The 23,849-nt window shown below is 38.6% G+C and overlaps 2 protein-coding genes across 2 annotated transcripts in view; both read right to left on the bottom strand.

Annotated features, from left to right (window-relative positions):
* Nucleotides 1–260: 260 nt before the first annotated feature.
* tmem130 (transmembrane protein 130) lies at nucleotides 261–8,658 on the bottom strand. Its single transcript, XM_042508419.1, has 9 exons — nucleotides 8,425–8,658; nucleotides 7,318–7,510; nucleotides 7,150–7,232; nucleotides 6,906–7,077; nucleotides 6,677–6,822; nucleotides 5,032–5,116; nucleotides 4,714–4,916; nucleotides 2,560–2,666; nucleotides 261–1,713 (listed from the first exon to the last, which is right to left on the bottom strand). Exons 2-9 carry the CDS (start codon nucleotides 7,452–7,454, stop codon nucleotides 1,573–1,575), a joined length of 1,074 nt encoding a protein of 357 aa, XP_042364353.1. The 5' UTR covers nucleotides 7,455–7,510; nucleotides 8,425–8,658; the 3' UTR covers nucleotides 261–1,572.
* Nucleotides 8,659–10,180: 1,522 nt separating this feature from the next.
* Nucleotides 10,181–23,849, bottom strand: part of baiap2l1a (BAR/IMD domain containing adaptor protein 2 like 1a) — a 31,723-nt gene continuing 18,054 nt past the window's right edge. Inside the window, exons 7-14 of the mRNA XM_042507762.1 lie at nucleotides 21,212–21,364; nucleotides 20,977–21,120; nucleotides 20,510–20,627; nucleotides 18,917–19,130; nucleotides 15,288–15,350; nucleotides 15,062–15,209; nucleotides 11,803–11,843; nucleotides 10,181–11,689 (exon numbers count right to left, since the gene is read on the bottom strand). Of these exons, the coding sequence (XP_042363696.1) occupies nucleotides 11,617–11,689; nucleotides 11,803–11,843; nucleotides 15,062–15,209; nucleotides 15,288–15,350; nucleotides 18,917–19,130; nucleotides 20,510–20,627; nucleotides 20,977–21,120; nucleotides 21,212–21,364 (954 nt within the window). The 3' untranslated portion in view covers nucleotides 10,181–11,616. The remainder of the gene's footprint in view (nucleotides 11,690–11,802; nucleotides 11,844–15,061; nucleotides 15,210–15,287; nucleotides 15,351–18,916; nucleotides 19,131–20,509; nucleotides 20,628–20,976; nucleotides 21,121–21,211; nucleotides 21,365–23,849) is intronic.

Raw genomic sequence — 23,849 nt, 5'->3', positions numbered from 1 at the left:
AAACACAGGGATTGGTTGATATCGAGGGTGTGGTTATGAGGGCGGAGCAAACAAGACTAACATAAGACAGGCATGCAGGAACAGGGAGGGTTAATGAGACTGACACAAAGCAGCAGTGTAAGAAAACAAGCAAGAAACAAACAAAGAAAGGAAGTAAGCCAAATCATGACATGTGAGGTGAGTGACCTTCAGAATAAAACAGGAAACAAACCATAAGTCAGACAAATCGGATACATATGAAACAATATGTCATGGTAGTTTTCAGACATTTACAATGATCTTTATTCTGGAGACTGGGTTGGATAGAAATAAGTCTTTATCCTTGAAATAGACAATATGCGCAGTAAACACCTTGCCGTTAACGCATAATTTTCCCAAAATGCAATGCACAAGGAAGACATGTAGGAGCAGCTCACAGCTAAAAAAAAATAATTTGAAAAAACTGTAGGTGAAACAGCTCCAAAGAAACCTTGAAAACAAACAGACAAAAGTAATAATGCACTTTATCTATGGGCGTCTTTCAAAGCATTCAAGGACACCTTACAAGGAACTGTTCAAAACAAGCAGCAATGTATCATACTTCATAAAGTCAAATAAATCAGTAATATACAGTCATACATTAATGAAACAAGATGAAATTCATATCAAATCTCTTCTTTTGAGGTTCTTTGAAATAACTTGCAGTAGTGGTCCATGGTTGCTCTTGATTGACATCTTCATGCCATCATCTGTTTAATCATCATCATTGGTTTTTCTTCTTCTGCTAACCAGTAAATACACTATGATAATTGTTTTGTATGTTAAAGAATTCAAACATTTCTATCATCCACAGAGATTCAGACTGATTTAAAATTCTTTGATATTTGGCACTGTACAAAAAAGTTAAGCAAAGCAAAGCCCAAATTCATACAGCAATATGAAACATCCAAGATACAGTCAGGGAATGGAAATAATTATGGACAGAAAGAATCACTACTACTTAATTTTTGTTTTCTTAAATTCAAATGTATTAACAGTCTACAGCCCGTTTCCAGATACTGTATCCAAAGACAAGACAGTAACAGATTAACATGGTGAATAGAAACTATAAAACACCACATTGCAGACCTGAATTCAAATTCATCAGCTTTCTCCATAAAGCGCCGCCAACTCTGGAACACATCACCACCGGCTGAAAATGAGCAATAACCTCTCTGTGGTATAATACCAGTTTAATGTTAAATAGTTTCTGTAAAATTAAATCTAACATAAATAAATGAGTGTTGTGATGGATTCACAGCAAGCTTACATTAACACTCATTGTTTAAACATGACTTACAATTGTGCTATTAATTTATGATGAGTTCATTTGAATGTCAGCTCATAAATTTATCACTATTATGACCTACTTTATGGAAAACACATAAGTCATGTGACCTTATAAGCCTATACATGAGTGACTCAGCCAGGTACAGAAGCTATAGTGTCACATAGTCTTGTGTCACTGTGACACAACTTCATTTAAAAAGCTGTTTAGGTGCAAAGATTTATAGCATAGTCATAACGCAGATGGAGGAGCAGACAATGAGCTGGTTAGGAGGAGTACTGAGAGCCGTACTGCAGGAGGAGCGGCTCCTTCTCTCCTCTCTCCATGTTGGAGACATTCAGCAGAATCTTACTTTGACCTTCAGAGTCTTGTTTCTTCATGAATAAAGCGTTACTGGAAGAAGCAATCTGCAAAAAAACAAATCACACAAATGAGCCATGCACATACATGTATGTATGCATAATATGTTTAATATGTGTAAATATGTGTGTATGTGTATGTATGTAATTTCAGAGGTACATAAATATGTACGTGTATTTATACAGTACGTGTGTGTGTGTGTGTGTGTGTGAGTGAGTGTAAAAATGTAAGTGTATGTATATACGTTAGAGATTAAACTCATTAGTCAATTAACAATGATTAGCTGAGAAAGGGTAGGAAATAATATGTTTATACTTCCTCCTTTTCAAACATGTAAGTTTTTTTTTTGTTACTTAGAAGAACCCATTCATTGAGTGTGTGTATGGGTTATTATCCATTTCTGTAACTGCAATTTTCATAAAAAATTTTTCTTTCTTTTTTGTTTAACATGTTCAAAATAAATATCAAATCAAATAGATGTTTGTTTCAAACAGTTCCACAGTCTTTGCAGAGTGACTGTCAGTCCACTATTGAATTGTAGGCATAGAGCGCCTCCCTGTGGTCATAAACTGCACTCAAGTGAAATCACTGAAGCTTTTCTTGAGCTGTTGAATTCTTCTCATTGGACAAACACACAGAAACATGATAAAGTGCATCACCGTTACCATCACCTGACTGAAACTTTCCCCACGCAGCTTTTTAAAAGTGCTCATGCATTTAACCCAGTTTGAAATCCCTAACACCACATGTATGTTTCTGTTTCATGTCCCTTATTCAGCTCTCAGTCACCTCTTCTTTCCACATTAAACTCTGGCTGATAAAGAGTTAAACTGAAATACAAAAGAATGCTACTATAGGCTACTATACAATGCATCACATTCCTTTGTATGTACCTGTGATCTGCTGTGATGGCGAGGGCGGCAGGCGATGACCGTGATGAAAGAAAAGGTGGCTACAAGAATTGCAGCACATGACAGGATGAAGAAAAGGTGGGTGTTATCTGAAAATCACACAGAGACAAAAAGACGAAGGTCAAATCTGCAGAGCATTCAGTTCACGGAGGGACCTTCATTTGGTTTCTGTTCTCATTCCAAACTTGTCAAATACCGCCGATTTGACAGTGCTTTGGACTTATAATCCAGGCACCAAAAGGCCCCTTTTGTATCTGTATGATATACCCCTGGATGGCAGGAATTGGGGTTGAAGGGGAGGTGCAGTGAATGGGTCCATCAAACCCTGGACTTTCATGCAGAAGTTCGGTGTTTGTTTCCCCTGATCCTAACCATCTAGGCCAGCATAAGCATTTGTTGACGTCCAGGCACTGGTCTCCGTGTGCTTGTGTCATCTAGACATAACCGTGTGCCGCATCATTCCACTGTGTGCATTTGTTGACATCATGGTAGTGGCAGCCTGGAATGTAAACAGTAGATGCAGAAGGATACCTAAAATGTCATTTGTAGATGCAGAAGCCTGAGTGGTCAGTTTAGACGCATCAAGGGGCACAGTCTGTACTGCCAAAGCTGTCATAAACAAGATGACAGACTAACAGAAGGAGGAAAAGAAGGAGAAGTGGTGCAAGGAAACACATCAGCCTTTTGCTTGTAATGCATGTTTTAATATTAAAAAGTATTAATTTTATAATATATTAAATTTAATATAATATAGGCCTATTTTTATAGAACAAATTTGGGTTTCGGTTTCTGGCCCAAAACTGCTGCCATGGGTCGGGCTTGGACAGAAACTATGCAGGTTTATGCCTGATTTTTCGGTTAGTAAAGCTCTAATACTGACTGCAGTTCAGTGAACTGCCACCATTGTCACTATATCAAGGTTTTGATCTAACACATACAGCCAGGACCTTTAATGTTATGATGCTTTAGATTTACGGTTCAAAAGTGCATTCAACTACATCAGCAAAACAGTCCATCTGAATTAAAGTGCAACATGTTGAAGTCTCCTTTAGTATTTGGATGACATTTGTGTTATGATCCACCTATTGTCTATTCCCCAAAGTGTAAGCATTGTGGAGACAGGAGGGTCTGAAGATCAGAGGTGAAGGTCTGTGAGTATCAGTTCTTTGAATGTATTTATGTTAAGGACCACACTGTGTCGCTGTCTGTCAACATATCACAAAAACACAAGTCTTCAAATGTTCCTGTTTAATAGAAAGCCGACAATAAAAGCTGTGTCTGATGAGTTTTAGACGGATCACAACAGCAGAGAATCAATTGAACACAGCAGACATGTTCTGAGCAGTAAGATCACTCCTCTGTTTTCTGTTTCTCTCTCTACATCAGTGGAACTAACACAGAACATGGTGACACCTCATGACACGACGCTACAGCTTCTCTAAGTGTCAACATGCTACTATAAACTGATTTATGTCTTATGAGACAGTAAAAAAGGGAATGATAAAATAGTTAAAGACACATCAAACTTTTTTTCATCATGTTGATCTCATGCTGCAGGTTTTTTTCATTGGAAGAAGGCAACATAAAAACAAAGGGCCAAAAAATAGCAAAAGCAATAAGTAAAAAGTTACAAGAAAAAAAGGAAAGAAAAGTAAAAAAACAAAAAAATAAAATGGCCTGGAAAAAAAAGTGCAGCAAAAAAATGTATGTATATATTATTTACTGTAACATCATTTTAAACACATAATCATAATGATTATAAATATAGTTTTCTGGAGATATTTCCATAGATTTTTGATATTTTTATAATAACTGTCACTCTGTTTTTTTAAATTGTTTTTCAGGTCATTTTCTCTGTTACCTTTGACTAAATTCTTGCAAATTGTGGGACATGTCATGTGAAGTTGGTTATTGCATTTTTTCCCACGTTCTTGAAAGACATCAAACCAAGCTTTCAAATAGTTAAATAGCTTGTGAAAGGGATCCGAAGGTAGCGCAAGAAATGTCCAACCACGTTTTAAAAGTTAAATAAAGGATTAAATTAATACATTAGAAAAATGTCTTGGTGATGTAAGGTGGCCTGTTGTTCAGGTGGTGCTTGTGTCTGTGTGTGTGTACGTGTGTGTGTCCACTCACTGCTCTTCCTGACGAAGAGACTGAAGGAGGTCTGCAGCTTGCTGATGTCATTGCGGATGCTGATGTCGAGGCAGTGGATGCCGGCGGAGGTGAAGGTGTGGTTCAGTCTCAGGGTGTTCTCATACAGCATGGTCAGTGTGCAGCCCCCAGCCTTGTCTGGCACACAGTCGGTCAGGAAACGCCAGCACACCCACATGGGAGGGCTAAACACACAAATATTGCACACATTATAACTTAATAACATTACAGTGAAGATATCAGATTTAACCTTTATTCAGATCAATAAACACAAAACAAATTAAAATAAATGCATCTTACCTTCCATCCACATGAACAGCCAGAGCTGTGTTCTGGGACACCTCGTAGTCTGCAGGTCCTTTCAGCTCGATGTTTTTAATGGCATCTATACATTAATTATCATCATCAAATCATCACTTTATTTAGATAATTTCAACTTCTATAAAATCCAATTTGATAAGATAATAAGAAGTAAAGTAACATAATTTCACAATTAAAATCTTTTGAGGGAAAATTTCTAGCATAGGGAAGACTGGGGTTGGCTGCAGACTGCTGACTACTTGAACAGTAATGAGAATAATTCGATACTTGACCAGATGCAGGTGTCTGCTAACAGTTTATCCAGTTTTTTAGAACCTAAAAAGACTCCTCTCCTTGCCACCAATAAAAAGACACACCAAACCAACATCAGTGAACTAGCAGCATCAGAAGCCGACTGCTGCGTTACCTCATGTCACCTGTGTCTCGGCCACAAAGTTGCATATTAACACACCGCAAAAACTACAGCTGATGGCCAATCAGCTAATACATTATGTGCCTGCATGAGATTAAATAACTCTCCATACCAGCAAACCAGTGGTCGTCTGTAAACATCATTCAAAAAGGGAAACAGGAAGAGCATCATTAACTAGTTAGCACATTAAGAGCACAATCCTGTGTTAAAAGAACAAAGCATATTTACCAAAAAAACGCAAACTATCAGGAAATGTTTCTAAAGAGTTACGTAAAACTTCAAATGTAAGCCTTGTCCCAATTAAATGCCCGGTCCCTTTTACTGGGCAGGTGTGGTTACACATTTTGACAGATAAATGCATGTCCCAATTAGAGGCATGATTTGGTTGCCATGCAGTTAGTTTTTATAGAAGTTCTTTGGGTGTATGAAGTCAGATTGCTGGCTACCTGCTGGAGATAAAGTTAGTTAGATGCTTAGATCATGCAAACAAACACCGCTAAAATATATGTTTAAACTTGGTCCATATGGACAAGCTAACATGCTGATGTTAGCTTGGTAGGATTCCCAACAATTCAATCATTCAGTTCATTTTACTGAAACCATGAGCAACAAAGACGACAGAGAGATGCAAAATAGAGGTTTAAATTAACAATCTGAGCTCAGCTGACAATCAGTGTGATTTCATTCACTGACAGGCTCCGACATCACCTATGCGATTCAGCATGCTGAATCAGTTGAAAAAAGCTAATAAGTGCTGACAAGGGCCAGATGGTGTGGGGCACACCGCAAAGACTGGGGCAACAGACACTCACCAACAGCACAACATCACTGATTGCCAACTTGGTGTGTCAGGGCCTTAACACTAGAATCAACCAGTGGGCCAGAAAATCAGCCCTCGGATCACATGTTTTTTGCATGTGGCAAAACTAAAAAGAATATATGAAAAAATGACAATAATAAAGAGAAAATTAGGTTAACACTTTAGATTTCGAAACTTAAATAAAATGTGAGGGCCAGTCAGAAGGTCTTCACTTTGATATTGAAAATAAAGAGGTTGCGGCTGAATAATGGCGTGGTGAAAAGCAACTGTCCCCCTGTCCCAACCGGCCCCACTCTCCCCTACTGGAGGCAGAACATTTGCTTAAACTCATCATCTGTTCAAGCATTTAAATTTGTCAAACTTCATATAAAATTAAATATAAAGGTACAGACCAAGCACTTGGACGTCTGTGGAGTAGACATCAGTGATCAGAGATGAAGATTTGGTCGCATTCGCTCCCACTTTGAGCCTCAGTGTGTAATTCCCTGATTCAGAGTAATGATATCGCACCACTGGCTCCGTCCCCTGGATCACCTCTCTGCACCAACACAACGATTCAAGGACAAGGAAAAGCTTCCCAAACCTCAGTTTAAACATCAAACATTGGAGAAGTGCTCATACCCGTTCCCCAGGTCCCAAGTGTAGGTGAACTTTGCTTTGCTGAAGTTTTCCTGAGGGTCGAACAATTCAAACATGGTCTCAGTGGGAACATCTGAGGCCAGCTCTCCTGTGTCCCGCACATATGTGGCATTTCCTTCCATCTGGTAGAAAACCAACTTCCCAGCAATGTTTTCTTTCAAAAACAAACTTTAGTTATAATCATGCATGTAAGAAAAGCAAAAGGAAGGAGTGCTAGATGACCTACCCAGATCTGTCAGAGGGTCTGTGGACTCTGCCACACCCAGGATGATCAGGAGAAGGAGCACCAACAACCACGATGCATTATCTCTGGAAGCAAACGTCACACAGTGTCAGAAAGGGATCCCATAATGTTTTAACATCTTTTTCAAAGATGTTAGATTCTTATGCCTACCTGTCCATGTCTCCTGTCCTCTCAGGAGGAAACACAGTGATCCTCAGAGCAGAGTGGCTGGACATGGACGGGGGATGAGTCGGAGCGTGCAGATGGAAGCTGGACAGGCTTGAAATTGTCACCATGCGTTTCATCATGTGGTTGACCAACAACAATCAGCTTTTACAGTTGGAGGCCGACATGGTTCACATTCCTGTCAGAGATGTGGAGCAAAGATGGAACAACTTTTATATCTATCTTTTCTTCTGAGAACAGAAAGAGTGCCTGAATCCACATGTTTAAAGGACCATGAGGTGTGTTGACATCCACATGGCGGTGCTAAGTACTCAAGAATCAAACAGAGAGCTGATCTAACTTTCTCTCTCTTACAGGTACAGGAAAGAAAAAGGAATAAATTTAATATACACTCAAAGTGTTCAAATGAGCAGTTACTTGTTTGGTTAATGCTTTTCATGAAAGTCTGCATTACCCAAGTGCCCCTGTAGGACCCGTGGTTGTTTTGTCTTAAACTGAAATTATTATTGTTGTTGCATCTCTCCCCTTTTTGGGGGAGTTTTTCCTTAGACGATGTAAGGGTCTAAGGGCAGAGGGATGTCTTATGCTGTAAAGCCCTCTGAGGCAAAGTGTGTGATAATGGGCTTTATTAATAAAATTGACTTGACTTGCCTTAAATGTTTAATTTTTGTTCAAATTGATCGAGGTGCATATGGTGAGTATTGGGGTCGAAAGTGTGAATATTCATGTTTAATCTGACATTGGTTTTTTTTGTTGGTTTTTTTAAAAAAATAAAATCAAAAACAAAAACAAACAATTGCCTTTTTAGGCGTGAAATATGTGTTGTGTATATGTAGTTTACGGAATATGTTTGTTGGATATTGTTGTTTAATAAATATTTTATGTATAATTTTTTCTGCTCTGTTGCAACAGCTTCACAAAATGAAGTAAAATTAATCAGTGAGTTTAAAAGATTATTTTAAGTAAAATTAACTTTTCAGATTTTACAGTGCATTGAACTCAACAGAAAAAAACACGTTCTTCCTGTTGACTGATTCAGTTCCTGCTGTTCTGTGCTGAGACAAACTATCACTTATTGATCTACAGATTTACCTGTTTGAGCTCCTCATCCAGGAGACAGTCTGTGTCCGCAGACAGAGATATGAGAACAGCAGAGGTGATAAAGGGCAGATTGAATCAGACGGTACTATTGATCAGTCTGTTCAGGACTTCCTGTGATTTCTGTTCATCTTTGTTGTCTCTCAAATGTCCTGAGCCCACAGTTTAAAGCTAGCTTTGACGTCACAGTATAAAACTTTCCTCTAAAAACATCCTGCTGCTTTGTAGTGAACTTCTGTCTCCACGGCCCACTGAATAAAAACTCACCAAAGAATCTGAAATAATCATGTTATCTTATTGGTGACAGGTGTGCTGCAGCTGCTGGTGCTCGCTAAGTGTTCAGCAAGTTGCACAGTGGGCTATAGCTGGTTTAATGTTAAATGTGAAATAAAAAGCTCATTTTTCGCAGTCTTGATGTCCACTTAGCCCTGATGTGGACTCTCCTTCTTCACTGTCATTCATAGTTTTGCATAATTAGTCTTCATTTCTTCATGTTTTTATCATATGAGTGTGACATTTATCTTTGGATCCTGCATGTGTGTGATCTCTCTGATGGCTGTGCCATTGGTGTGATGTTTAGGTGTGCAAGTGGCAAATTTTTATGGCAGCCTCAGCTGCCATTGGGTGAATGTGGCTCTGTAGAGTTGAAGCGCTTTGATTGGTTGGAAGATGAAAGGCAAGTCCATAAAAATGTAATGTGTTTTAAGACAAGTTTTCAGTATCATTTTACCAAGTTTAAGATGTAGGAAAAGTCTTTTTTTTCTTATTGAAGCTTTGCAGATCAGTATAAGGTCAGAAGTTTATAAGTGGTCATGTTCTTAAGGTTTTCTTTTTTTTGTACCTTTACCTTTTCTTTTTAACTTTATTTGACATGACAGATATAGCGTGAATTGGGGGGGTTGGAGGTTGGAATGGAACCTGCAGCTGCTGCAGCAAGAACATAGCCAACGGTCTCTTCCTGGTGAGTTACTGGAAGGTTTTTTGTTGGAATATGCTTATGAGTGTATTAAATTAACCCTTTGAAACCTGTATTTACATCACTTTACTTGTGCTGCACCAGACACCTTTCGCAAGTATTTAAAACGTTGAAACTTAATCAAATTAGTTTGATTTATTTAAAAAAACATGGGAAAAAAAGCAATAGCAACTTGGCAAGAAAGGTCCCGCAAACTGGAAGAAATTAGTAGATTTAGAAAATTATGTTGAACTGTACTATATAGTGAAATTGATTTATAATTATTCGAATTATATGATTTTTACAGGATTATTATAATTTCATGCATTTTTCCCAGAATATTTCCTTTGTTTTTGTTTTTTTGTTTGTTTATTTTTACTAATTTCTTGCTTATAATTTCTTCTTAAGCTGCTCGTTGCCTTCTTCCCATGTTTTTGAAAGAAAAGCCAATTTGCCCAGGTTTCAAAGAGTTAATGTACATTTAACCAACAGGTAAAGTGTAAAGTTTAAAGATGGTGTGAGGTTCAGCATTAGGTTTAAGGATTTGTTATATCAGAAATATGAAAAGCTCAACTCATTTTGACAAAAAGAAATTAAAAAATGGATACGTTGAATGAGATTAAATGTTAAATTAAAGACTATTAAACTACTTTTAAGGTCTAAAAAATGTTAAATTAAAGCATCATGTGTCCATTGACACATAAGTGGGTCTATATGAGGATCAATCAACTGAGTGATCTGTCACTTCCTCATCAAACATTTTAGCATCCTGAGAAGCAAATACAAAACAGGTAGTACTTCAAACAAGGACCCACTTTATTCAGACGATGCAAATGTCCGTTTTTTATTTTGCATAAAGTGTGCACAGAATGGACATGAAACAACATGAGGAGTGAAAAATATTCCCTTCATCAAAAACACGGAGCAGCAGTCAAATCCAAACCAGCGTGGGATCACAGAGCGGACTCTTTATTTAAATAAAACTCAGAGGATATATAAATATCTTTCTCTTCTCAAACAGTGACGTTTGACTGTTTCACCTCCACTCAAATGACAAACCCTGTTCTCCCAACACGTCACTCTCCCTTCATTCTCACTGGATATCAAAATGCCTCTTATTAAGAAAAAAAAGACAAAAATAATCAGAATAAAACAGAAAAATAACAATATGTATATATGTGTATATATGTATATACCTATATCTATTTGGTGAGTCAGGTGGACAGCCTGTGTGTCGGTCTCCTTCATCAGCATCAGGTCATTCAAACACTGCACTGACTGCAGTTAAAACAGGCCTGAAGAAAACACCTCATGACACCGAGCAGCTCCTCTGCATCAGTTCACCCCAAAATGAAGATTTGGGCTTTTAATAGAAACTCTGTTGGAATTTGTTGGACCACCAGGCACTCCATTAACTGTGGTAACTTTATCTTCGCCTCCTATTATCATGCTGCAGGCAGTTTACAGTTTCAAATACAGGCATAAAATGTGCCTCACATTTCTGCGAAACCTGGCTGAACAGAAAGTTAAAAAAAGTTTTTACACTTTTGTACTCTGGGAGAAGGCGGAACATGTTTGATAAAGTTATAATACTTGACATTTTCATTAAATAAAACTGGTTATTTTGCTGCTATTAATAATCAGCAATCAGCAATCTTTTGCAGCAGCCACTCAATGAGATTACATTCAGTGTTGTTTTGGTTTATCAGCGGTGGCGGGGTCCGCCATGCGCACGCTGCCGGATCCCGATTGCCTTCCTGTGTGCGAGGGATTCACAGGAAACAAGCGTTTAATCATTTAATGCGTTTTAATCTCAAAGTTATCAGCCTTACTGTGTTTACAATCAGGGCTGATTTATTTCTTTCCGTTATTATTGCAATAATATTATTATAACATTATTTCCATCTGCTTCATGTTAAAAGCTGCAGAAGGATGGGCTGGTTTTTATTATGAATAGTATGAATTTAATTCTGACCTTTAGCGAATTGAGCAAAGTCTAAATTTTCATTTTGGGGTAAATCATTACTTTTTATTCTTTTCTGGTCAGGATTCGTGCTTCTCCATGTGCGGATGGTGGCTGATGTAAAACACAGTGGATCCCTGTAATAGAGCAGACTGGTGCTGAGAGAGTGACGAGCGTGCAGGCTGGTGAGACGTCAGGTTGGGGTTGATATATTCGGTGTGTTTCCCCTGAAGGCATGATGGCGGTGAAAATCCTCCTCTCTCCTGTGTTAGATGACGGGCGCTGATCTGTCATTTGTGACAGTCGGTCTCAGTTTGACCGTTGCAAACGGGTTCCCTCCTCTGCAGAACAAAAGGAACCAGTTTAGATGCTGCTACATTTTCAACGTCATCATCAACCAAAGTTTAATGAGTTCAACAAGTGAGTTTTTGTTAGTTGTGTTAGAGTCACTCACCCTAGAAAAGGAGCCATTGCAGAGCCATTGACTAAAGAAACCTGTTGTCAAAAACACAGAGGAAGAGACCCTTCAACATCCAACGTACAACACTGAAAACACACGCGCCACCACAGGCCCCACAGCCCCACGCCCTCCCTCCCTGCAGCTGTGAGGAGAGTCAGTGAGTCAGACTGGTTGGTTTAGATTTCCTAACCTCCCTCCGAATCACAAACACGTCAGCTAAGACCTCAGACCTCAGCAACTCTGGAATCTGGACAATCTAGAAACGCTAGCGAGAGACACACGACGATAAGCTCATCGCCCTCAGAGAGCCAAGTGAGCATGGAGACGATAAAGAACACAGCTGTGTGCCCTCAGGGCCACCGTAGCACATGTGTGCTCATAAAACACTGCAGAGAAAGTGTACAGAGTAGGACAGCGGCTAATAAAGATGACAGAGGAGTTACTGTCAACCCGAGAGTTTGTGTATTTTCATTTTAGATCAGATCAGAACGTGTTTTTAAACTCAGATTTTATCAGTGATTTATTTAGTGTGCAGGACAACAGCTGATAAACAAAGGTGACTTCATGTTGTCACCTTCAGAGATCTGATTCTGTTTTTCACATGCTTATATTCATCATTTAACTCCGTCATCAAGCTTACAAAAGAAAACAGGCCGTCATTGTATTTATTCCTGGCTGCAGAAAAACCTGCACTGCTGTGCTCCTCCATAAGAGAGCAGACGACATCAACAAGTCTCAGTCTGGCTTTGAAAACTTTATTCCCTGAAGTCAGCCTTTCAGGAAGCCGTGTTGTAAACTGCACTTAAAAAAATTGTTTTCATTCATTTAGGAATAAGGTACAAAATTTTAACTGGAGCTTTTGTTGATCTCTTAGCTCAAAATATGACCCAGAATCCTCATTTTTATGAATAAAGAACATTTCAGGTCCAACTGCCAGAAAGATGATTTAGAAATTAAAATGAAAAATATAAAAACTAATAATAAAATTTCTAAACAATGCTGAGTCTGTTCAATGTCTCTGTCCACCAGGACACAAGAACCTTTTAAGGTTAAAAACACTTTGCCCCTCTATTGATGGATCATTTATCTCTTGTGACATATCAAATATGTGTAATTTTTAAAAAAAAAGTCACAATCAGGGAATTCTCAGTTTTTACTTTTCTGTAAAACAGTTTTAAATGTTTAATGAGTTGAGACTGGGTATATAGCAGCCACATCAGTCACACAAAACCACAGTTTTACTGTTTGTAGCTAACAGAGCAAAATGGGAGAGAGACGGAGGGGACGTGTTTTTTATCAGCTGGCAAAACCCTCATTTTCATTTTCAAAACATTCATCTCTCCCTCATCGCCCCGTAACTAACGGCGAGGGAGGTCTATGGAGCTGATACTCCTCAGTAATCTGTGCCACACAAAACTCTTGTAATATTGTTTTTCAAAGTACAGGAGCTAAAGATGCTCTCACCTCTGTTTGACAGTGAGGAGTAGGGATCTGAATGCTGCCTGAGAGGTTTAACTCAGGGAAAAAAGTCCCCACTGTAATGGTGGCTCTTTACATGTGGCATTATTAAAGTTTTTTTTATTTTAAAACCGTTGAATTGTAAGAATGTGAGACTGAGATGGGAAAAGGAACAAATGAAAGTGTTAGGGTGGTCCGTCCCTCTCTGTGGTTTATGTGCTCGTGGTTAAACCCTGAGGCAGCAGATCCAGAGGACACCGAGTACAGACAGAGAGGAGAGGAAGGTGATGATGAGGGAGGAAGAAGTGTGCCCGGGCTCGTCTGCTGGCTGGATTCATTCAGCTGACACACAAAATATAAGAATGTCTGTACACATTGTGTCTTTCTTTATATCTTGTCTCTGGTCTGTCCGTTCCTGTCCTCTGTGTAACTCTCTCCTTCTAATAATCTCTGTGCTCCTACATCTTGCAGAACCTGGTCGGGAGCATTTTTCACGTTTTTGAAGAAAATGAGAAATGTGGTCTGTTTCACACTTTTCCTTTCTGTCTCCACATTGCAGGATATGTTGAGGCTCGCACGTACTTTTGGAATTAACGTTAAATATAGATTTGATTTCCTGGAACAGGTTGGAGGAGTTGAGGTGTGTTTCGGGGCGTGGAGCCGATGATTGTGCAGCACAAAGACGTTGATAAGACTTGATTAGTCAGACGACAGAGGTGGACGTGCATGTAATGAATTCAGATATACGATCAGTAAACACAAGACCTCATCGAGAACAACATGCCATGTGGCTCACTGTACAACTACACCCTTCTACTGTTAGCCAGAGCTAACAACCACAACCAGCTGACACACAGCAACATTACCTCATTTGAGGTGATGTTATTCCAATACTGATTCTCCTGTTTTTGGTCCTCACCAGCTCCAATAATCTGGCTAATTACTTAGTTACAAAATGCTGCATAAGTTTACAAACTAGTGTCTGTAGGTTAACTGTGTGTCATTGTTTTAAGACATATAGTTACGTCTGCCAGACCCTGAAATTCAATCACTCTATGGAGTTACAGTTGACTGATTCGTCTGGCACTGTGACATGAATTTATTTTTTTTCTCTTTTTTTTAAATAAAATTTTATTTATATTTTGTTGGTATTTTTGTTTTGTTTTGCTTTTTAATATAGATATTTATTTTTATAATTTTTTTTAAAATTTATTGTTATTTTCCAGTCTTGCAAAACTTTATGTATAATTGTTTGTGTCCTTTAAATTGTTTCTGTGCGGAGTTCTTGGTTGAAGTAAAAAGAATGACCAATCAGCACCAGGGGCGGGACTAAAGCTGTTGTCAAACAGCATGCCAGAACCAATGAAGAGTAATAACAACAAAAACAAGATAGCTGCTAGTCCATGTTAACATATCTTCTCAAATATCGCCCAGCATCTTAGTTCAGGTTTTTTTTCGCTCTGCTCTCCTCTTAAAACCAGTATGTTGTCATGGCAACGCAACATAATAGCCTTAAAACAGCACTGGATTCAGTTGGATATGTTGGTCTCTAGTGATTGTTAGAGAACATTGAATCCCCTCCCCCACAGACATCAGTTAGAGTGGACGCAATGTCAGACTGAAGATGGAAAAAAGTTGACAATAAGTGTGTGATATCAGACAACAGTGACTTGAAATTATTAAGAAAAACATTTTAAGAGTGACACATGATGAACTAAAGTTCGCCACATTCAAAGATTTTAAGAGCACAACATATGACTTGTGTTTAGGTGCTTTGTTGGGGGCTAGCACTGACCGTGTTCTGTGGCGAGGGCGTTGATGAGACCACAGGGCCGGAGGGGGCGTCGTCGCTGTAGTCTGGCGGTGGCAGCAGCACAGGCTCCTCCTCCTCTTGCTCTGGCAGACTGGTAACACTCAGACTTCGGACCGGTGTGCCCACGTTGCTGCTGACACATAACAAAGTCTTAGCCATCAAATAAAACAGTGATTCACTTCATGCAGCATGCTGAAATGTCTCTCACCTGTTTGATGATGTCACTGTCTCGGTGTACGGTCTGCAGTATGATGAGGGAAACCAGCCGCGCCTGATGAGGAGGGCAAACACATCATAAAACTATTATAAACTGTCATAAAATTTGCATTGATTATTTGGATAACCATCGGTGTTTCCTGGAATCCATGTCACAAACATACACATTACATGACGACGCCTACTTATCAAAGATACACTGCAACTATTTTGGGAAATACAATTATTCCCTATTTTCACAGTTATAAGAGACAATAAATACCACTCTCACATTTGTCCTGACTTTATGACTTTATGCTCCTGTTAGCAGCCACTTTGCTTAGCACAAACAGCTGTCTCGTAATGTCAACAGCTCCCTCATTAACTCTTTATATCCTGTTTGTGTAATGTAGAAAAATGGCACAGTTTATTTTTCAATCACTCCTGGAGTCTCTCATTTTATAGTTTTGAAACTTATGTCATGTACAGATTTGGTTTATAGGGTGTGCTAGGTGGATTTTGTTTGTTTTTTTCTTAACACGTTTTTTGCACAAGGGGAAATACATGTAAAAACAAGGTGTTTTAACAATGTTTTAAGTTTTTTTTAATATATATATATAAAGAAGACTGTACGCATCTAATAAGCAGAAGCTGTGAAAACTGAAGTTTATTCTGAAAAGACACAATGTATTTAACAAGCGTAAACTGACCGACGTCCCTGAACGTCTAAAACAGACACACGATACCTACAGCGTCATATTTAGACATGAAGGTGACAAAGTGGCAGTTTTTGATGAGTTGAGATGAGAACGTGTTGCAGCTTTGTTTCCAGTCTTTTCAAATCGTCAGACTATTTCCAGCTATTCAGGGCAATATCACAACCAAACATAAACAGAAACAGGACTAATCAGTAAATGTGCCAGAATGTCTATCAGCAACCATCATTTAGTTCTTCAGTTCAGACTCTACATACAGGCTGATGATATTTGTCCTTTTACAGTTACAGTAGCATGCACCCAGGTGGGTACATTTCCAAGAGTTTTTTTTTAAATGATGTGCTTTACATCGGTATATCTCAGGCTGCATGATGATAAAATATATATAAAAATCAAATCCACTTTTAAAATATGATCAGTTGCAGGGCTTTCAATGTTTATTCGTAGTCACAGCAGGACACTGAAGATCTGCGTGCATACAAGAGGCTGTGAGGACATCTGCTTCTGATTGTCAGTTAAAATAGTTAAGAATCACTGCTGCAGACTTGAGTCAGTCGCACATATAATCTCTGACACACAGAGAATAAAAATACGTCTTATTGACTAACACACTGGATTTGTTGCTAAGAAACAGGATGTCCTCATCCTGACAAACGGCCGCTGACAGCATTAAAACGACTTCAGATCACACACACACACACATACACACATTTGCAGAAAGCAGATAAAGCGTGGGTTAATCAGTTTTAAAGAGTGAATGAAGAATAAGCACTCTGTAATCCTGTCGCCTGCAACATGAGACCTGACTGATCCACAGAGGAGATGACTGTAGTTTAACACTCAGAGGATCCTCTGTAGATACACACATACAAACACAAACATCCCACAAGCTGATCATCATCTGAGCAAACCACAGGTGCCATAAAAGTGTCACTCTTTATGAATCACAGCTGCTGCATAAAGCTACATATTCATTTTGTTTGCTCCTCGTCAACATGTGACGGGATGAAGATCAATAAGACATCATCAATGGCATAAAAGACCAGATGTCTTCTGTTGGTGTGTGTGCACCTGGATTTTCTCTTTACGTATGTGTGTGTGTGTGGTGTGAAAGAGAGACAGAGAGATGTGTCTTTATGAGTGTGTCATCATGGTGAACATAGCTGGCATACTGTGTGTCTCTGAGCCTGATGTATCAGCTCAGCTGGATAAAAAACAACACAGAGCAATAAAACGAGTCCTGCTGCTGCTGCTAACTGAGCTATGTGATGAGCTATGTGAAACATGTGTTGCTGCATATTTGCTGGAATAAGAGTACATTTCCTCCTGTGGGTGTGACAGAGATTCATCTCGCAATGTAACTTCCTATTTTATATTTTGATAACACGTTATGATATGTAAATATTTCAGGGATCTGCTGTCTGTTTGTGTTGTTGGTCACTAATAAAGCTCCAGTGTGTTAAAGCTCCAGTGTGTAGGATTTAAAATGAACATCATAAAATCAGTGTGTTTTCTTTAGTGTATAATCACCTGAAAATAAGAATAGTTGTGCTTTCATTACCGTAGAATAAGCAGTTTATATCTACATGGGGTGTAGGTACTGTCTCTGCAGCAGCTCAGAAAGGACAAACCAAAAACTGGCTCTAGACAGAGACAGTAATCTGCTCACTAATCTGCAATCTAGCTGCTAGAGGCCACTAAATCCCAAACGCTAGACCTTTAAAACACCACAGTCCCACAGTAACAGAAACTAACTAATGGAGGCAGCCTTAGAACAGCAGCTCCTGTGTTCTGTGAGGTAAAATCACTGTTTTTTTAGATGGAGTCTGAATTTGAAGAGGGGAGAAATACGTTTAACTTTGAGTTCAGTTCCCTGTCAGTAAGGTCGGCCAGGTGGATTAATGAGATTTGACTAGATTTCTTTCAAAAATATGGTAAGAAAGCAATGAGTAAATTTACAACAGTGGCCCAAAATTTGCAGAAAATTAACAAAAAATTGATGTAAATTACTAGCAAAAACAAACAAATGTTAAAAAAACATACAATATTAAAAAAAAAGAAAGAAACAAGAAGATGACCCTGACAAAGTGCTAAAATGAAATCAAACATTTTTTCTATAACAAAATTTTAAATATATGATTATTAGAATTATAAATATAGTTTTCTTGACATTTTTTTTTGATAATGTTGAATAACGTCCCTACAGCTATCTTAAAAAATTAGCTGTGGGACATTTTTTTGTCATCTTTAACTATTTTCCTTGCAGTTTGCTGGATCTTGCCAAGATGCTCATTACTGAGTTTTTAAGTTCTCAAAAGAAATCAAACAAGTTTTCTCAGGTCACAGAGATTTAAATGCTTGAGATGTTGATGGATGTTTTGGGTTTTGCCCCATTCTTATATTCAGCAGATTTTCTCCATTTTTGGTTTCTCTGTTCAGCATGAAGGCATGACAGAAAAATCAAAAAATTTCTTCTCTAATTCAATGTAACACAGGCTGAGTAACTGATATACTAATGGTTATTAGTGGCTGAAGCGTTCCTTCAAGGTTGAAGGATAACACATCATAATCTTACATTTTACTGTCAACAAATCCAGCGAAAGACCAAAACCACCAATTTGTGTGTGTTCATGGTGACGGAGAAACATGTTGGATAACAGAGAAAAAAACCTTGTCAGAGTTTATACTTGTGAGTTGGATCATTCCACAGCAGCTTTTGGTCTATAAACAGGGTTTGTTGACAATCAGAAAAGAACAGAATCAGCAGACTAATCCTTTAACTCCACAGATGCTGAGCTGAATAAAAAGATGAGTAGACTGTGACTCATTATGAGACAAAGAACCACCAAAACCAGCACAAATCATCTGTATTTCCAGCAGAGTCTGAGCTCATCAGCACATCCCAGAATATTAAACTCAAACCTACTGCTGTGTCCTCTCCAGCTCTCCATACAGCCAGCCGTCCTTCTCCTCCTGGATGAGCAGGGTGATGATGTCGCCATCGTCGAAGCTGAGGAGTGTGAGGTTGTTGCCCGCCGTGTGGGGGAAGATGGTTCTGACTCGGGGCTTCCTGCCCACGTTGAGACCGGATGACTGGGACGTGGACCGGGACAGACTGACCTCTCCCAGACTGCCCTGGTCTGGAAACAGCAGAAAAAAACAAGACAGATTATCCATTATTCGTCAAAACTTTAGGGTCAACTGTATAGGATCTATTATTATTATTATTATTATTGTTATTATTATTATTATTATTATTATTATTATTATTATTATTATTATTATTATTATTATTATTATTGTTGTTGTTGTTGTTGTTGTTGTTGTTGTTGTTGTTGTTGTTATTATTAATATTATAATTTACTTTTCCATCGAGGGAGGGGTGCGCTGGGATAAGGGAGGTAGGGAAATGGGTTGGGAATTTCATATTTGAAAAAAAAAATAAAATAAAATAAAGTTGTTTTCTGCTGTTCACTTTTTACCTTATTTTCTGATTAAAAAATAAGGTTTAAAAATGTGTATGATCCCCTGAAAAAGAGTAGTCTCTCAATCTCTTTCTCTGTAGACAGCTATAGCTATATAAAAAAATAGTGACCAGGTTCCTGATCACAAGTAGCATGCAACCACAACTACACCTAAAAACGCAAATGTAGTGAGGTGAAACACAAAGCAGCTTTTGCTGGAAAAGTAGGTGGTGACAAGTAGCTCATTTGGCAGGTAAAGTGTTCCATTACAACAAATGCATGGTTCCTACAATCATACAGTAGCTCTATATCGTACTGTATTGTAGATAGCTTGTGCAATAACTTGTAACACTGTATAGAGATTGTGCAACAATGTATATACAGTAGTCTATAGTGTATAGTTTGTTGATAGTTGTTAAATTCAGGTTGTATTTTTTTATGTTCTTCTTTTCTATAGTTTCTTTTTGTATTTTATATTCCCCTTTTTCTATTTTTGATTTCTCCTTTTTTATGTTTAATGTTGCACTTAACCACCATAACAAGTGAATTTTCTGGTTTAGTTTTATATTTGTGTCCTATGGCATGTCTTGTTTCCTTCCTGTCTCTGTGTGCAATCTTAGGATCCACCCAGATCAGTTTCACCTGCTATTCATTGTCCTCTGCCCTCTATATGTGTATTCAGTCTGTGTGTTTTTAGTGTTTCTGGTTTTTGGGTATTCCTTGTCTCCTCCCTCCTGAATGAGTTTGCTTCGTCGCTGCTCAACCCTGCCGTGTACCAAACGTCTTCTAAAGACTGTAGAGGACATTCATCCTGTACTTGTACCTGTATCCTGCAAGTGGTTCCAGTTATGTATTTCTGCATTTCAAACACTGAGAAGTTGCTAATCCGACTGTGAACAATGTGATGTGCATTGACGATGAAGATATCCAGATATCCCCTGGCTACACTGGAACCTTCAGATATTAAGGCTCAATTGTTGTCAGACCAACAGCCGACAGATTTGATGAAATTTGAATGTGTGAGTAATTTGTTGGAGGTAAATGTATTTCTGTACCTGAGTTGAGGTCTGAAGATGGGGTAAATGGAAACCTGGGCTCCTGGTTGAACATGTTGGCGAGCGGACTGGTCTGAGCCTTCAGCGGCGGCGCTGGTGGAGGCACCTCCACGTTATTCTGAAAACATGAAGAAGAAGACGATGATGAGCAGAGAGATATGAGTAATATAATGAAACCATAACAGTGACCAGGGTAAAGTCCTGATGATTTAAGTGCAAGTGAAACTTGGTGTCTTCCTCCTACGCGGCAATTAACAACTTAGTGGACTTTACAGGGACAACATGTAGGACTTCATGTGGCTGAGAGCCAGATGATGATAAACACTTTACACACAAACAGCCTTCATCTGATCATATCAGCATGATAAACTAAAGGGAGCAAGACAAGATAAAACAGCTCAGGGCCATGAATATCAGAGTTAGCGACATGAAGAGCAACATGTATTAGATCTTAATATATGAATCACCCTGTTGTAGCGTTCAACAAGCGGAGACTGCTGAGGAGTGTTGGACAGCTCCTCGATCATGGTGGTCACTGTGTCCGGCACCTTGGTGATGTCGCTGCACTTTTCCTGCCAGCTGGGCAGCCTGACGGAGAGGATCTCTTTGGCCTGGGGACACCACAGAATGAGAGACAGAGAGGTGTTTAACTGTCCATTAAGGGCCGGGTCTGTGCAGGACCATCTCTCTGTCCGTAATTACCTTCTCATGGAAGTTGCTGGTCTGATAGGAGAACATGCAGTGTTTGTCGGCAAGGAAACAGAAGCGTCTCTTCTCCTCCAGTAAAGCCTCTCTGCAGCCATCTGCGATGAACTTTTGCATGTCCATCTGACGTGACGAGATTGTCTCCAAATACTGCACACAGTTTTACAAGACAGAAGCGAGTTATATTAATAAGTCAGATTTCAAATGAGCAATAAAATAAGAGGGACAGATTGTTTTTTTACTATATTATATAATTTTTCTCTAAAAGTGACCACAAAAACAATAACTGAGAGCACTGTGTTTCACTCAGTGATTAAGGTGATAGTGATTTTTTTTTATCATGATACAGAAAATAATCATAGTGTGAAATAAAAATGAGATGATAATATTGAGTAAAAATGATAAATAGTAAATAAATGAAACCTTTAAAAAGTTAAAAACCTTTAAAAAGCGAAAAAAGGATAAAACATAATAAATATATATTGGAAAATTTAGAAACACATAAAAATATTACTGACATAAGAATAAGAAATACATGAAAAAGATAAATGTAAATTATAGGAAAAATGGAAAAAACTAAAATGTTAAAAAAATAAGTAAAAGCTCAAATAAACAATAAAATATGAAAAAAACCCAAAGAAATATCTCAGGGAATGTAAGAAATATAAATATTGATTAAAAATAAAATATATTAATTTCTGTTGTTTTCCCATCATTTCTATTTCTATTATTTTATTTTAAATTTTATTTTTTCCTCTCTTTCTTTCATGGCAGAGTATTTTAAATGTTTTAGTTTTTGCTATTATTTTACTGTTTTCTATTAAATTGATTTACTTTGACTTAACTTTAATTTGCATTTATTTAGATTTTTTTTTTTAAATATACATAGAATTTTTTTTACTGCAGCACACAACATGCTGCTGTGTGATGAATCAGTTTTCAGGACTGTGAATGTGCTGCTGAGTGGGAAACTGGTTCTCTCTGAGTAAAATCCAACTCTGTGGCCATGACATCACATTTTTGTGCTCAAGGTCAGAGGATTGAGGCACTAATGAGCGTCGTTTATCATAATCTCTGCACTCATACTCAACTTTATTCCAGTTTCCTGCTGCGCGTGCATCGATGTCAGTGCAGTGTTGAACCAAATCAGTGATGCAGAGCAGACTGGCGACTGGACCTCCCACATGTAAAATGCTTCAAAATGACTTTTCAGCCCACTCGTCCATCCCTTTATTCTCCACCCACTCTCCTCACAGATATTCTCCCAGGCTGTCATGGTGATGGTAAAGCAGCCTGTCTCTAAGGGCTCCGTCTCTAAGACCCTTCTCAACTGTCTGGTCTCTTTCTCCACAATAGGCTGTCAGACGCTGAATCAGGGCTCCCTTTTTCACAGCAAACAGTCTTTAGGACTCTCAGTGAGAGGACAGAAAGCAGAGATGTGTCTGATCACCAGCAGAGACAGCTGGGACATTTTTTCTGTCTGTCTCCTCTGTCATGCCATCTTTGAATAGATGATGATAGAGACACTTTTGAGAGAGGATGGGTGTGAGGATAAACAGGAGACTGATTCTGATGGTTTTTTCCAACCTGTAGTCACTTCTGGACTGGAAGACTTGGTTTAATAATGGTCGCGAAGCAGACTGGTCTCACGCACCATCCATCATCGGAGTGAAGACGTGAAATCAGTCGATAAATTTATACCAGAGACTGACAGGAGTATTACTCTGGCATCTCTCCACATTGATTTATAAAGCAGATCTCTTTCCAAACGCTGGACACCAGGACCTAAACATACCACACCATGTGCGTACCTTAACCTGTAGTATAGTCAGGATCACTGCACAGCAAACAACAGACCCATTGAAGCAAAGAGATGTCAATACTGACATGTCAGTCTTCAAATCTTCATTTGTGTGTGTTTGTATTCACTCAGCAGTGACTCTTGTTTTAAATCTGTTTGTCTTTTCAGTGGATCTCAGAGATTTTGTTTTATGAGACCACACTGCAGTTTGTTCTGCACCTCTGTTAGAGTTCACATTGTACACCGTAAATGGTAAAAGTATTGATAAGACCAGAGAATATTTCCAAATAATGATAGTTATACTTTATATTGATCAGGTAAATTTCTGTAGCCACTGCGACAAAAACTGATTTTAACAATACTGAGGCCACGTCCACAATACCAATGGCTTTCAAAAAAAATTGGTGTCCATACTATCACAGCTGAAAATGCACATCACATTCGTGTACACTGTGCATGTGCCTGATGGGCGAAAACAGGGCACTGGTCTGTGGTTGGTTGCTTAGTTACAGAAAATACTATGGATATGGTGAAAGTAAGAGCAGAGATTTCTTCAAGGTGGAACTGTGACAGTAACACAGTTACCACTGCAGGAAGTCCGACATTAACACATGAAACAGACTGGGAGCACAAAGCAAATATGGAAACATATCAGAAGGGGGCATAATCCTCCTCTGGAGGAAGCCACGACGATGAAGTGAGATTACCTACACAGGAAAGATGATACCGCTTAAGGTTTGTAAGGTTAGCTATGATGTTTTGGCCTAAAACAGTCCACACTAAAAATGTAACCCCGGGTGGGCAGTATTTTCAAAAGGGGTCCAAACAATGACG

Source organism: Plectropomus leopardus, chromosome 19 (assembly GCF_008729295.1).
Source record: "Plectropomus leopardus isolate mb chromosome 19, YSFRI_Pleo_2.0, whole genome shotgun sequence".
Classification (NCBI taxonomy): Eukaryota; Metazoa; Chordata; class Actinopteri; order Perciformes; family Serranidae; genus Plectropomus; species Plectropomus leopardus.
The sequence above is the reverse complement of the archived record's forward strand: the minus strand, read 5'-3'. Positions and strand labels throughout refer to the sequence as shown.

Excerpts from the sequence above, each read along its gene's own strand:
- tmem130 (XM_042508419.1), bottom strand. The coding sequence starts at position 7,454 with ATGATGAAACGCATGGTGACAATTTCAAGCCTGTCCAGCTTCCATCTG. Across the intron at positions 7,233-7,317 it reads AGGACAGGAGACATGGACAG|AGATAATGCATCGTGGTTGT; the intron begins GTAGGCATAAGA and ends GTTTGCTTCCAG. Across the intron at positions 4,917-5,031 it reads GCTGTTCATGTGGATGGAAG|CCCTCCCATGTGGGTGTGCT; the intron begins GTAAGATGCATT and ends TTGTGTGTTTAG.